The sequence below is a fragment of the Ctenopharyngodon idella genome, chromosome 5 (genome assembly GCF_019924925.1).
Source record: "Ctenopharyngodon idella isolate HZGC_01 chromosome 5, HZGC01, whole genome shotgun sequence".
NCBI classification, from domain to species: Eukaryota; Metazoa; Chordata; class Actinopteri; order Cypriniformes; family Xenocyprididae; genus Ctenopharyngodon; species Ctenopharyngodon idella.
This window is the reverse complement of record NC_067224.1, coordinates 2,868,314-2,883,321: the sequence shown is the minus strand read 5'-3', so window position 1 is coordinate 2,883,321 and position 15,008 is coordinate 2,868,314. Positions and strand designations below refer to the sequence as shown.

At 40.3% G+C, this 15,008-nt stretch overlaps 1 protein-coding gene across 4 annotated transcripts in view; it reads left to right on the top strand.

The window, feature by feature from the left end:
* The window catches only part of LOC127513157 (NLR family CARD domain-containing protein 3-like), a 106,847-nt gene that overhangs the window by 47,756 nt on the left and 44,083 nt on the right, over nucleotides 1-15,008 (top strand). For all 4 annotated transcript variants that reach the window (XR_007930352.1, XM_051894748.1, XM_051894749.1 and 1 more), the window contains one exon: nucleotides 1,325-1,495. Coding sequence is in view for 3 of the 4 variants with exons in the window: in XM_051894748.1 (XP_051750708.1) it covers nucleotides 1,325-1,495 (171 nt within the window). In the remaining variant the exon portion in view is untranslated. The remainder of the gene's footprint in view (nucleotides 1-1,324; nucleotides 1,496-15,008) is intronic.

The following is a 15,008-nucleotide window of genomic DNA, read 5'->3' as shown; positions in this document are numbered from 1 at the left end:
TTGCTCATTTTGAGAAAGGGGAGATGCAGTATTGCTGAAATTACTTCTCACAAGAAATGTTTCAAATTACTGATTTGATGTGATAATCTGTGTTGTTTAATTTTCTAATAAACATTTGCGGTAATTTCCTGCTTTATAAACATGAAACCTGCGAGAATGAGTAAAATTATCCACAATACCCATGCCAAAATTCAGACCCTGTAAGGAATCGATTTTAATAACGAAATTATGGTATTAGATTGTGGTATCACAATCTAATAAGCCACGAGAGAAGCGATGTAAGTCTTTACTGCTTTACTAGCGATAAGAGGAGAAACGATGGGAAGTTGTGAAGAATGTGGACGAATAAAACTTCCTAAAGATCCGCATCTTTGTTCTCTTCACTTTAGCCCTGATGCCTTTGAGGCTTTTAGTAGACCACAGCTACTGAAAGAGCTTACAGTTGCTGATGGATATAAGTATATGCTTTTGCCGCGCCTGTCGTGGAGACTGACGAAGGTAAGCCTATAACACATCTCGATTGAGACAGACTGCCTCAAAGCACGTGTGTGCTGTGATGCACGAGATATCTGTGATCGCATAAACAGTAGTATCTTCTCAGCATGTTTAACTGTGTGTGCATTCAGGTGATCAGACGTCAATCATACAACAGTAATTCGAATAGCCACAGAGACATTGCACAGCTTTGATGTTTTCATCCTCACTAATTTTGCGCTGTGGCTCAAATTGAAAAGGCTGATTGGGATTTAAAAGGAACCACACGGACATTAAGACCTGTATGCATTACTAGATTACCGTTGCACCAAAACATATAGATAAAAAGCCTCAAAGGCATCAGGGCTAAAGTGAAGAGAACAAAGACACAGGAAGTTTTATTCGCCCACATTCTTCACAACTTCCCATTCTTTTCTCCTCTTATCGCTAGTAAAGCAGTAAAGACTTACATCGTTTCTCTTGTGGCTCATCGACTGACAATTACAACCAAAAGCTGCACAATGTGGCATCGTATATTATATTCCGAGTTGTGTTGCGGTAAAAATAGCAATATGACAATGTCAGTAGCTCAGTGAGTGCAACCATTTGACGTCATCGACATAGAACCTAAACAAAATGGCGCCACCCATTGTCCAAATCGGTCAAAATATGTCCTGGATTTTTTAAATAACGTAAATCTTTCATGGGTTTTCTACTACATATTTCAGTAAGAGACATCATTTACGTTATATTAAGCCATACAAGTCTTAACACCAGGGGTTCCCTTTAGCTTTGTGTTGAGAGAATATTTTGTATGATTTCAATCTTATTTTAATTTTTTTTCTTGTAGGCTAAATAATTGTGGCTTAACAGACAAAAGCTGTCCAGCTCTGGCTACAGTTCTTGGAATAGATTCCAATCTGAAAGAGCTGAACATGAACAATAACAATCTGCAGGATTCTGGAGTGAAGCAGCTCTGCATTGGACTGGAGAGTAAAATGTGTAAATTGGAGATATTGAGGTAGGTTGTTTGACGACCGACAAAAAAGCTCAACCAACACTGAAGGTGTGTGGGTTTTTTTTTTTTTTGCTATTCTTTACAAAAAAAATGTATAAGAATATATTGTTTTGAATTTAACTACATAGACAAGTTATGAGTGTACCATTTTACCATCTCTTTCAAAAAATATAAACTGTATACAGAATGCTTAATTTAAATATCAAGGTCAAATGTTTATTATTATTACAGTGTAACTGTTATACTGTTATACATCACTTAGAAAATTGAGTTCCTTTTTCAAGGGAATTATGGTGTAATCACCATGGTGTTGACGCTATAGGAACATGTGTTTCCAGTGTGTGCCAGTGTCTGAGCATGTGTGAAATCATGCCGATTCTGTTGGCGACACGCTAGAGCTGGGCGATTCTGGATAATAGAGATACAAATAGAGATCACGATTCTCCCATGATTGTGAACTAAACAAAATAACGTAATTTACTAGAGGTTCTGACAAAATGGTAATTTCTGTAGTCTGTTTAAAAATGTTTCATTTGAATTAATTATTAAAAAAAAATCAGGTTTGAATGATTGGTTCAGTGACTCACTCATAAATACTTCACTTACTGGATGAATCTGTGTTTTTGAACGAATCTCTCGAATGAATGTTTAAATGACAAGTACATCTCTTTTCACCACCTATTGACATAATAATGTAATTAATACAATCTTTATGTTAAGCATCAAGTTATGTTCAGAAGGTGATTTACTCTATTTTGATCACTACCGTAGACATCAGTGTTTACATTCGAACTATTATAAACTTTTATCCCAGTATTTCTGTGATAATTTGAATTATTGTAAGACAGAAATAATGATACTGTGTGGTTGAAAAGACTGTTTGTGAAGCTGTTTCATACCTGTACATGACAACTACTCTCTCTGAAACAGTGGAAGTGCCAATGCAGAATTGAATGTTTGCTGTGATCGTACTTGTCAAAGGTTTAACCCCTGGGGTCTGAGGATGTTTTTGTTTCTTGCTTTTTTTCTTATAACCATATTAATGGCTAAAGTCTGATTACAGTGTATTCAGCAAAAACTTGGCTACAATAATATGTGAGCAACATGTATGTACATATTTGTATTTTTGAGAAAATAGTTTATGCATGTTTATTGAAAAAAACAAAAAAATTAAGTCACTGAAATAAGGCCATATATAACACACAGTAAACATTTGTTCACAAGAATTTTAAGGAAGAACTGTTGTAGCTTATATTTTTCTCTTCAAAACGATGTGAAAATCATCCTGCCCACTCATTTACATAAAACCGCATATTGATTTAAATTTTGTAAATTTTTGTTCAGCAAGGTCATATGTGAATAGGCGTGAATTATCATGAATAATGATGTGAGTTATAGCTGGGAAGACAATGACCCCTCCCCCAATGAGTCTATCAGTGAGGAATGTTACAGAGGGATCACATAAAAGAAAAAAATGTGAGGACAAAAGGAATATGCAATATACTATATAAGTCTCTTCTGCTGACCAAGGCTGCATATGTTTTATCAAACATACAGTAAAAACAATAATAATGTGAAATATCATTACCATTTAAAAGAACTCTTTTCTATGTGAATATATGTTAAAATGTAATTTATTCCTGTGATCAAACCTGAACCAGTCTTCAGTGTCACATGATCCTTCACAAATCATTCTAAGATCATTTCTTATTATCAATGTTTTTTTTTTTTGTTTTTTTTTTTTTTGTGGAAATCATGATACACTTCAAAAGTTTAGATTAAGTAAAATTTAAAAAAAAAGAAAAGAAAAAAGAAAGAAATTAATAATTTAATTCAGCAAAGACATTAAATAAATGCATGAAATAAATTGCTGAAAATAAATGCTATTCTTTTGACCTTTCTATTTATCAAAGAATCTTGAAAAAAAAAAAAAAATCAATCTCCACAAAAATATTAAGCAGCACAACTGTTTTCAACATTGATAAAAATCGTGTCAGGTTATGACTATAACCATGGTTCCCTGAGAGAGGGAACGAGACACTGCGTCCTGAAGGGGGCGCTATGGGAGCGCCCTCAGCGTGAATGCGTCTGATGCACGTGTGTCAACTAGTCCAATGGCGAGAGTGAACGTCACTGGCGGGTGATGTCACGACCAGGAAAGGATAAATACACATTCGGAAAGACCGGCTTCAGCTTAAATTGCCGAAGCAAATCGATCACAGGGATGCAGGGAGTATGGCAACGCGACGCAGTGTCTCGTTCCCTCTCTCAGGGAACCATGGTTATAGTCATAACCTGAGACGTTCCCTTTCAAGGGAACTCGCACTGCGTCCCGAAGGGGGCGCTATGGGAATGATATCCCAAAATGCCATAATTCCAAAATGCCTGTCCATGTGAAACTGTGGCACACTAAGACGAGAGCACTGATGAGCCTGGAGCTGCGTACAGGTCGAGATATATCATCTCACAACGTGAGTGCCGAGGATCAGCCCACCACATCACAGACTTCCTTGAGGAAAACCCCCAACAACAAGGCCATGGAAGCCGCCATACTCCTAGTAGAGTGAGCTCTGACAGACAGTGGATACTGCTGACCAGAGACCTCATATGCAAGTGACATAGTCTCAACTATGCACTTGCTAACCATTTGTATGGACGCAGGGAGACCCCTTATTGTGATCTGAAGTCCTCCACAGGGCAGCTCTGTGGATATTAGGTGTCCAGTGCTCACACTGGACACGCAAGTTTCAACTTTTCCTGGTCTGGATCTGAGAACAGAGGACAGAAAGCTTGCAGCACTATAGGCCGTGGAATATTGGCCAGAACCTTAGGTATATAACCCGGTAGGGTAAAGGAACACTTTGACCATCCCTGGTGCACACTCAAGGCACGTAGGGGATACAGATAGGGCCTGAAGGTCTCCTACTCTTTTTAGGGGAGAAATGGCAAAGAAGGAAAACAGTTTTCAATGTCAGAAATTTTTCTGAGACAGAATCAAGCGGCTCAAATGGAGCTGCAGATAAGCCTTCCATCACAAAGGCCAACTCCCAAGCAGGAACCCTAGTGCATGTTGCAGGCCTCAGCCTCAGAGTACCACGAAGGAAACGATACCTCAAAGGGTTATACCCCACAATTGTACCATCCACAGGGACATGGAATGCAGAAATACAAGGATAGTTTCCTTGTGGCTGGAGGTCTGGAGTAAAGTATGGTCTCCACAACCTCGATTGAGAGACCAGATACTATGAGTTGGGCCCCCTCAGGGGCCAAACCCATAGGTTCAATACTTCTGGGCGGGGTGAAAAATCAAGCCCTTCACCTGAGATAGAAGGTCTCTCCTGATCAGAATCTCCGAGGGAGAGCCTTCGAGGAGAGACACAAGTTCCAAGAACCATATCCGACTTGGCCAGTAAGGTGCTACTAACAGTAGACTTATCCCTTCCCGGTGAATTTTGTCCAGAACTCCTGGGAGCAGAACAATTGGGGGAAAAACATACAGACATGGCCCTGGCCATGTCTGTACCATGGCATCCAGTCCAAGAGGAACTGGATGCGTAAGGGATAACCACAGTGGACAGTGCATCGTATCCTGAGACGCAAAAGATCCACTTCCACGTGGCTATAAATCTCCGATATGAGCTTCACCACTTTGGGGTAAAGTCTCCATTCCCCTGGCCTCAGCCCCTGTCTAGACAGGACGTCTGCTCCTATATTCTAGGTCCCTGGAATAAGATTGTTCTCGCGGAGAGCATCTTTCCCAGGGACCACAGGAGGATCTGGTGTGCCAGATAGTGGGCGCGAGCGCAGACCCCCCTGTTGATTTATATAAGAAACCGTAGATGCATTGTCTGTCCAGACAGCTTGATGACCTCTCAGGTCTGGGAGGAAGAACTTCAACGCATTGAAGACCGCCATCATCTCCAGGCAATTATGTGCCACGAAAGATGATGACTCCTCCACAGCCCTTGAGCTGAGCGGCCTTCCATTACCACTCCCCAGCCTGTGAGAGAAACATCTATCATGAGAGTGACTCAATGATATTAAGCTCCTAACACAGGGCCCTGGGACAGGAACCAACTTTTCTTCCATATAACCAAGGCGCGGAGACACCGCCGCGTGATCTTGATCATACGAAGTGGGTTCCCCCTCAGGGAAAACCCTTGGTCCTGAGCCACTACTGTAAGGGTATCACCATTGGACGCAGCTGCCATCCGACCCAACAGTTTTAGAAAACTGTTTTACAGTGAGCGACTGGCCTAGATATATCTCCTGTGTGACTGAAAAGATTGCAGAAATACGAGTGGGCGACAGAACGGCCCGCAGCGTCACTGAATCCATACCATGCCCAGGAAGGTGGTTCTCTGTAATGGAGAAAGCACACTCTTCTTGCCGTTCAGCCACAACCCCAATTTTTATATGAGCAAGAACGACATCTCGATGTCGAACTGACCATCTGTTCCGACTGCGCTAATATTAGCCAGTCATCTAATCAGTTCAGAATGCGTATGCCCTGCAGCCTGAGCAAGGCCAGAGCTGCATCTATGCATTTCATGAACGTATGGGGTGATAGAGCTAGACCGAATGGAAGAACCTAATATTGGTATACTTTGCCCCTGAAAGCAAACCTGAGGAACTTCCTATGCTGTGGAAGGATAGAGACATGGAAGTATGCATCCTTTAGAACTATCATGACAAACCAGTCCTCGGATCTGGTTTAGCGTAAACATTTTGAACCCAAGTCTCCTGACTGAATGATTCAAATGATTAAGATCTAATATAGGATGCAACCCTCCATCCTTCTTTGGAACAAAATAGTAGCGGCCCTAAAAACCCTAACTCTCTGCTGGGAGGAGGAACCCATTTTGTAGCTCCTTTCGCAAAAGAGTTTACTTTCTGTTCCATTACCAGAGCCTGCCCAGTGAGATAAATTTGGCAGAAGCCTCAACTCTGCCAGAAAATCCACAAAAGGGAACCAGCCTCTCAAAGCTGGTCTCTGGTATACCTAGAGCAGCCACTTTGGTGACCTGAAATACACTGGCAGGAAACAACCCATTTGACTGCTTTTCGACCCTCCTCAGAGGGTGCGAACCTGACGCAGCGTCGTGTGAACATAGCTGAGTCATAGCTTGCTGGAAACTGCTGCGCCCTGAAGCACCAAGGGTGCCAGGGTTGGTAGAACGGCCCCCTATGGACAATGAAGTTGAGCGGACACCGTATACTGAGGTGTACTGAGGTGTATTAGTGCAGACATATAGACATATAGCTTTTAAAAACCAGGCAATATCCCATTTAACTCCTCAAATTAAATGCATCAATGAACCACCAGACAAGTGTACACGGTCTGAATGATTGGTTGAATATTTATAACTGCCATCTGCACACCCTAATCTACGCGTTGCCTCGGCAAACATGAGATCAGAGCCACTAGAATCTTTATTGCAGTTTGCAGACACGAAATCTATGCGTCGCCTCGGCAGACGCGAGATCCGTGCCACTAGATTCTTTATTGCATTTTGCAGACTCGAAATCTACGCGTTGCCTCGGCAGACGCAAGATGAGAGCCACTAGAATCTTTATTGCAGTTTGCAGACACGAAATCTACGCATCGCCTCGGCAAACGCGAGATCCAAGCCATAGATTCTTTATTGCTTAAGACTTTATTCCCTCGAGAAAAAAGCCAAGAGGAGCAGAGCTAAAAATCTCGATAGTGCATCACATCGGTGCGAGGGCAGGGAAGCACACACAACTTAAGTTGCTATTTGCTCACCAATAAACTCCTGTCTAGAAATATATAATGCTTGAGGACAAACAACAATAAATAGTCAGAGACAGTTTCACACAGAGCGCTTCGCTGAGGCACAAAAGCTGAAGCCGGTCTTTCCGGATGTGTATTTATCCTTTCCTGGTCGTGACGTCACCCGCTGGTGACGTTCACTCTCGCCATTGGATTAGTTGACACACGTGCATCAGACACATTCATGCTGAGGGCGTTCCCATAGCGCCCCCTTCGGGACGCAGTGCGAGTTCCCTCGAAAGGGAACAGAAATGTGTCTTGAGCAGCAAATCAAAATATTAGAATGATTTCTGAAGAATCATGTGACACTGAAGACTGGAGTAATGATGCAGCTTTGATAACAGGAATAAATTGCATTTTAACATATTCACAGTAAAAAGTTCTTTTAAATGGTAATAGCATTTCACAACATCACTGTCAGGGTTATGTTCTGTTTTGTCTTTTGTCGAGCACCGATGGTGTGAGGACCCTATTGTAATTGCTCGGTCAATTATTCTTCTCTGAAATGAATCGCATTTTTGAGGGCCTAAACATGCTCGAAAACTCATGAAAATGTCAGATATTTTGAATTTTCTCTGCAAAATTTTTGCAGTTTTTGCCATTTCCAGATGTTGTATTTTAACAAACTCCTCTTAGAGCAGTTCAACATCATATTTAGTCAGTTTAATCGAAAGGCCTTTGTCACATTAAACTGCGGAGATCTAGAGTTTTCATCGAATGGTGTGTCCGTGGCGGCCTGACAAAGTTTGATGTTTCGCCATAAACAGGAAGTTGTTGTAACTTGGGCATACAGTGTCCGATCTGCCCCAAACTTCACGTTTTATTAGAGTCCTGGCCTGAAGACATCTCCGTGCCAGTATTCAGTTACAGTCATAGCGCCACCTGCGGGCAACAGGAAAAGTCATGTTTTACACTGTGATTAACTCCTTGTTGAGATTTAACCAGAACAACAACATATTTGGCCAGTCTAATCTTAAGGTCTTAGCTATGTTAGATTGCAAAGATCTTGAGTTTTCCTTGAAGGGTGTGTCCGTGGCGGCCTGACAAAGTCTGATGTTTCACCATGAAAGAGGAAGTTGTTGTAAGTCAGACATACAATGTCTGATCTGCCCCAAACTTCACATGTGTGATAAGAGTCCTGGCCTGAGCACATCTACATGCAAATATTCAGTTAGTCATAGTGCCACCTGTTGGCAACAGGAAATGGCATGCTTTACACTGTAATTCATTCCCTGAAACACATTTAAATATGTCATGGAGTACCAAACATGCTAGAAACACATTAAATCATGCAACACTTGGCTAAGTGCTAACGTATGCGATTAGCGCCACGAAACAGGAAGTTCTTGTAACTTCACATGTTTGAGAAGAGTTTTGCCCTAAACACATCTACATTACAATATTCAGTTATAGTAATAGCGCCACCCACTGGCAACAGGAAGTGACGTGTTTAACACTGTGATGCACTATTAGCAACATACTAAAATATGCAATTGAGTACTAAACCTGCTAGTTCTGGTATAAGTACTCCCTGTTTTTAAAAGGTATGGATTTCCAAATTGAAAGTAGCCATGCAGAGGAGTAACTATGCTCTATTTATCAAAAGGGACGTCCAATGGAGTATTTTGTAGAAGAGTTCCTCAGATATAGCCATATGGCTTCGTGGGATGATGTGCAACTGATGGACTGTTTTTTGAGTGGTTTGGACTCTAATTTTAGCTGGCTGATGCCAGGGAGTAATTCCAACTGGACCTTAGCTCAGTACTTGGACTATGCTCTATTCTTGAGCATCTCTCCATTTACAGTGGGAATTGCAGATGGGGAACCCTGCAATCCCACGGTGCCCATCACCAGCTGCTGTGCTCTCAAGCTCCACTTCTCCAGCCCCTGAGTCTGTTCCAGTGTAGACTCAGGCCCTGAGTCCACTCCAGTGTCCAGTCCAGCCCCTGAGTCTGCTCCAGTGTCAGCTCCAGCCCGAGTCTGCTCCAGTATCAGCTCCAGCCCCTGAGTCTGCTCCAGTGTCGGCTCCAGCCCCTGAGTCTACTCCAGAATCCGCTCATTTCACAGAAATCAGCCAGGAGGCTGCTCAATTTCCAGAGCCAAGCTTAATGATCGCAGCGTGTCAGGATCCAGCGATCTTAGAGCCAGAAATAACATCTGCTCTAACCATGATGGCCACAGCGATTTGGTGTATTTGGACGACACACACCCTCTTAATTTCCCCCAAGAAAAATTTTATATTTTATAAATATACTGCACAGCAGAGGAGGCTGTCCTGATTCCCTGTCCTCCTGTCTTCTGCATCTTGGCCAAGGAGGCCGTCAGTATCTCCCGTGTTCCTTGTCCCTCGTCTCGGCCAAGGAGGCTGATTGGATCTCAAGTTCACCCAGCTCCTTCGTTGCGGTCACTATGGCCATCACCAGCCTCTTTGTCACAGCCACGTGGCCGTTCCCTATTCCTATGCTCCTGTCTCCTGTGACACTGCCATGGAGGTCATCCCAAAGTCGCTCGCTCTCCCAGACATGGCCATGGAGCGCTCTCCCAGACATGGCCACGGAGGCCGTCCCAGAGCCACCCGCTCTACCACACATGGCCACAGAGGCTATCCCAGAGTCGCCCGCTCTTCCAGACTACGGCTATTGACCCAGCTTTCCCATGTGTTTCATTAGTTCATCTCATTCACCTTTCCCCCACCTAATTAATTCATTAGTTCCTTTGTTTCGTTCGGGTATAAGTACTCCCCAAATTGTTCAGTTCATGGTACTGTCAGTGTATACGTGTGCTGCTTATTCTACTACCTTCTTTGTTATATATCTGCTGGATTTTCAAGTAAAGACTGAGTTTGAACTTAATTTACCTTCATCATGTTTATCTACACAACCAGACTGTGACAATTACTGTTTTTTTACTGTATTTTGGATAAAATAAATGCAGCCTTGGTGAGAGAGACTTCTTTCAAAAACAAAAGCTGAAATGTTTCTAAACTTTTGACCGGTATTGTACTGACATATATATATATATATATATATGTCAGCTGTTGTTTTAACATGTTAATTAGATGAATTAATTACTGTAAAAAATAATGCAGTAAAATTTTTAATGCACTTGCTCCGCCCCAGATCTATGTAGTCAAGTCAAGTCACCTTTATTTATATAGCGCTTTTTACAATGCAGATTGTCAAAGCAGCTTCATAGTGATAACTGATAAATAATCGCTGCACAGCAGCTCTTAAAGAAATAGTGTCAATGTCCAGCTTAAATAAATTCAGTATTCATTCATTCCGTTGTAAAAATCAATAGTTATTAATTTAGTTAATTTACCTATATATCAATACTGGAGAAAACAGTGATGTCATCGTCCAGCTCAATTCAGTTCGCATACAATGGTGTCAATGCAGGCTGATCAAAAAACATTGTTGAATATCAAGTGTCCCCAACTAAGCAAGCCAAAGGCTATAAACCTTGGGATAAACAGAGGGACTAATATTAGCATAGATGCCATTTTTCTTCTGATGTAACGAGTGCATCTAGTGTTATAGGAAGTGTTCCCGGTTCCGGCTGACCTAATTTATGCAGCTTAACAATCCTTTAATGGATTTGAAAACATAAATTGATAATGTGTTATGTGTATGCCAGGTTAAAGAGATGCATTTTTAGTTTAGATTTAAACCGACAGAGCGTGTCTGCTTCCCGAACAATGCTAGGAAGATTGTCCCAGAGTTTAGGTGCCAAATAGGAGAAGGATCCACCGCCTGCGGTTGATTTTGATATTCTAGGTATCATCAATTGGCCTGAATTCTGAGGTCGCAATAGACGTGAAGGACTATAATGTGTTAAGAGCTCGCTCAGATACCATTTAGTGCTTTGTAAGTGATTAGCAAGATTTTAAAATCTATACGATGTTCAATAGGAGCCAATGCAGTGTTGACAGAACCGGGCTAATATAGTCATACTTCCTGGTTCTAGTAAGAACTCTAGCTGCTGCGTTTTGGAAAAGCTGTAGTTTGTTTATCAAGCAAGCAGGGCAACCACCCAGTAGACTGTTACAGTAATCTAGCCTTGAGGTCAAGAACGCATGAACTAACTGTTCCGCATTTGTCATTGAGAGCATATGTTGTAGTTTAGATATATTTTTAAGATGGAAGAATGCGGTTTTACAAATGCTAGAAATGTGGCTTTCAGATGAAAACTTGGTATCAAAGAGCACACCCAGGTTCCTAACTGACAACAAAGACTTAACAAAGCAGCCATCAAGTGTTAGACAGTATTCTAGGTTATTATTTGCGGAAGTTTTTGGTCCAATAATTAGAATCTATGTTCTTTCTGAATTTAGTAGTATGAAATTACTGGTCCTCCAATTTTTTATATCAGCTATGCATTCTGTTAATTTTGTGAATTGGTAAGTTTCGTCAGGGCATGAAGAAATATAGAGCTGAGTATCACCAGCGCAACAGTGAAAGCTAATGCCATGCTTCCTATTGATAAATCCCAAGGGTAGCATGTACAGAGTGAAAAGCAACGGTCCTAGTACTGAGCCTTGCAGTACTCCATTTTGAATTTGTGATCGATATGACATCTATTTGTTTACTACTACAAACTGATAACGGTCAGATAAGTATGATTTGAACCATGCCAATGCAATTCCACTAATGGCAACATCATTTTTGAGTCTATTTAAAAGAATCTTGTGATCGATAGTGTCGAATGCAGCACTAAGATCCTGTAACACTAATAGAGAGATACAACCACGATCTGATGATAAGAGCAAATCATTTGTAACTCTATTGAGATTTTGATGATTTAACAAGTTTAGACAGTTCTTCCTCTCCTATAGCAGCGAATAAATGGAATTTTTCCTCAGGGATACTACAATGTACTGACTGACGTGATACTGTAGTAGACGGTTGCATGGTTATAATTTTCTCTCTAATATTATCAATCTTGCAAGTAAAGAAGTTCATGGGCGTAGAATACGTCACTTTTAATAAATGTAAATTCGCCCCCCGCACTTTTTTCGGGCAAATGTGTTCACATAGAGGCCAATGTGAATAAATCTTGATTTAAGTTCAAAGAGACAAGATAGTCTATGCATGACCTGTCATTTTATTCTTAACTAAAATGAGGCGATCTAAACATCATGGAGTGCTCACTCCCATGTAATATATGTTTCATTCATACTGAAAGCCGGAGGGCGCTCTCTCGCAGAATATCCATAATGGTTTCGTAGAAGTAATTCAGCTATTCGCTCTAGCAGCAGCTGAATGAAAAGCAGAAACGTATTGACTGACGAAGATCAAGACAAGATATGGTTTATGTGTGTTTTTCAAGCCATCTCAAGGTATTTATTGACAGTAAAGTATATGAATAATGCAGTGCTAATTGACAACATTTTTAATGTTTTTGAAAGAAGTCTCTTCTGCTCACCAAGGCTGAATTTATTTAATAAAAAATACAGTAAAAACAGTAATATTGCAAAATATTATTACAATGTAAAACAGCTGTTTTCTATGTGAATATATAGTAAACTGTAATTTATTCCTGTGATCAAAGCTGAATTTTCAGCATCATTACTCCAGTCTTCAGTGTCACATGATCCTTCAGAAATCATTCTAATATGCTAATGCTCAAGGAACATTTACTTTTATTATCTGTGTTGAAGACAGTTGTGGAAAATTGTTGTGGAAACCATGATACATTTCATTTTTCTGTATTCTTTGATGAATAGAAAGTTCAATGAACAGCATTCATTTGCATTTATTGTCACTGTCACTTCTGATCAATTTAATGCATCCTTGATGAATAAAATTATTCATCTCTCTCTCTCTTTAATCTTATCACAGATATTTTAATGGTATCATGGTTTCCACAAAAATATGAAGCAGCACAACTGTTTTCAGTTGTTTTCTTGATCATCAAATATTAGAATGATTTCTGAAGGATCATGTGACACTGAAGACTTGAATAATGATGGTGAAAATTGAGCTTTGATCACAGGAATAAATCATATTTTACTATATATTCACATAGAAAACAGCTGTTTTAAATTGCAATACTATTTCACAATATTACTGTTTTTTACTGTATTTTTGATTAAATAAATCTAGCCTTGGTGAGCAGAATAGACATATTTCAATTGTACAACTACAACTGTAATGTTTCCAAACTTTTGACAGGCACTGTATATTTTCTGTGATCAATTTTTTTTACATTGTATAAAATCCATGAGGACTTAATGCACAAGTGTTTATAGTACATAAACAAATCATAAAATTTTCATAAAATATAGGGAAACAATATTAGATATTAGTTATTGTTCAGCAGAACAACAAAAACAGATTTCGTATTAAAAGCAAATTGATTTCAAATTAAATGCAAGAGATGAGATAAAAAAATCTATAATTTAGACAAAGGTCAGATAAAAACTGGTATTACACCCCAAATTTCTTTCCCCCTCACTTCTGAAATGATGGCTACGCCCCTGAAGAAGTTCATAAAGTCATAACTGCTGTTTGGAAACATCAGAAGTTGAAGCTTTATTTCTCGTTAATTTAGCCACTGTATCAAATAAATACCTAGGGTTGTGTTTGTTTTCTTCTAAGAGATTTGAAAAATAAGTAGATCTACCAGTTTTTAAGGCCTTTCTGTACATAACAATGTGTTCTTTCCACGAAATGCGAAAAACTTCTAGTTTTGTTTTCTTCCAGCTGCGCTCCATTTTTCTGGCTTCTCTCTTAAAGGCCCGAGTGTGCTTATTGTACCATGGCATTGGACTAATTTCCTTAAACTTCTTTAAGCGCAAAGACTTTTCCAATTGTCCAGTTGACTTTTCCAAAAACTTTTCCAATTGTCTATGAACCCTATATTATTCTGCGAACACCACTTAGACAGCCAGCCATTGAGTGATGATAGTCTGCCAAGTATCTCATCACTCTGGCGAACAGGAAGGGGTCAAGAACAAATTACAGTGTCTGACATCATACTTCCGAGTTCACACACCTCTTTATTGTTAATTTTAGTGATCTCCGACTGGCGAAGTTGAGCATCATTAGTGCCGACGTGAATAATAATCTTAGAGTATTTTCAATTAGCATTAGCCAGCAATTTTAAATTTGCTTTGATGTCAGGTGCTCTGGCTCCTGGCAAACGTGACTATGGTGGCTGTTTTTTCTATTTTAACGTTCTGTGTAATAGAATCGCCAATAACCTGTTTGATGTTCTAATCGGAACGGAAGGGCGGTGGTTTGCCCCATGACTATGCCGTCTCACAGTCACTCAGTTGCCCTGCTGCACGGGCTCAGCCAGAACCGAACAATGTACAGAGTTCACTAAGCTAGTCGCATCCAAAACAGTATCTAAAGCCCTTACATTCTTACTATCCTCGATTAAAGTTTGGATGTGTGTCTAATTCTGAGATTTAGTCAGCGTGACTATCTCCATGCATTTATGACATGTGAATCCCTCGTCGCTGACAGAGAAAGCTATACTATACATGTGACAGACAGTGCAAGTAACAACAAAAGGAGAGGATGACATGACTCTCTGACTGTATTTGTAGACTGATCTGACTTACCACAGTTGTTTGATGGACTCATAGAAAAAGGAGCGCAAGAGAGAAGAAGACGGTAGTCACGGATAACAAGTTAACAGGCTAGCGAAATGCTAACGCATTGTGATAGCGATTTAGATTACAAGATTAAAAAGTTAGTGACGTCAGTTTACTGT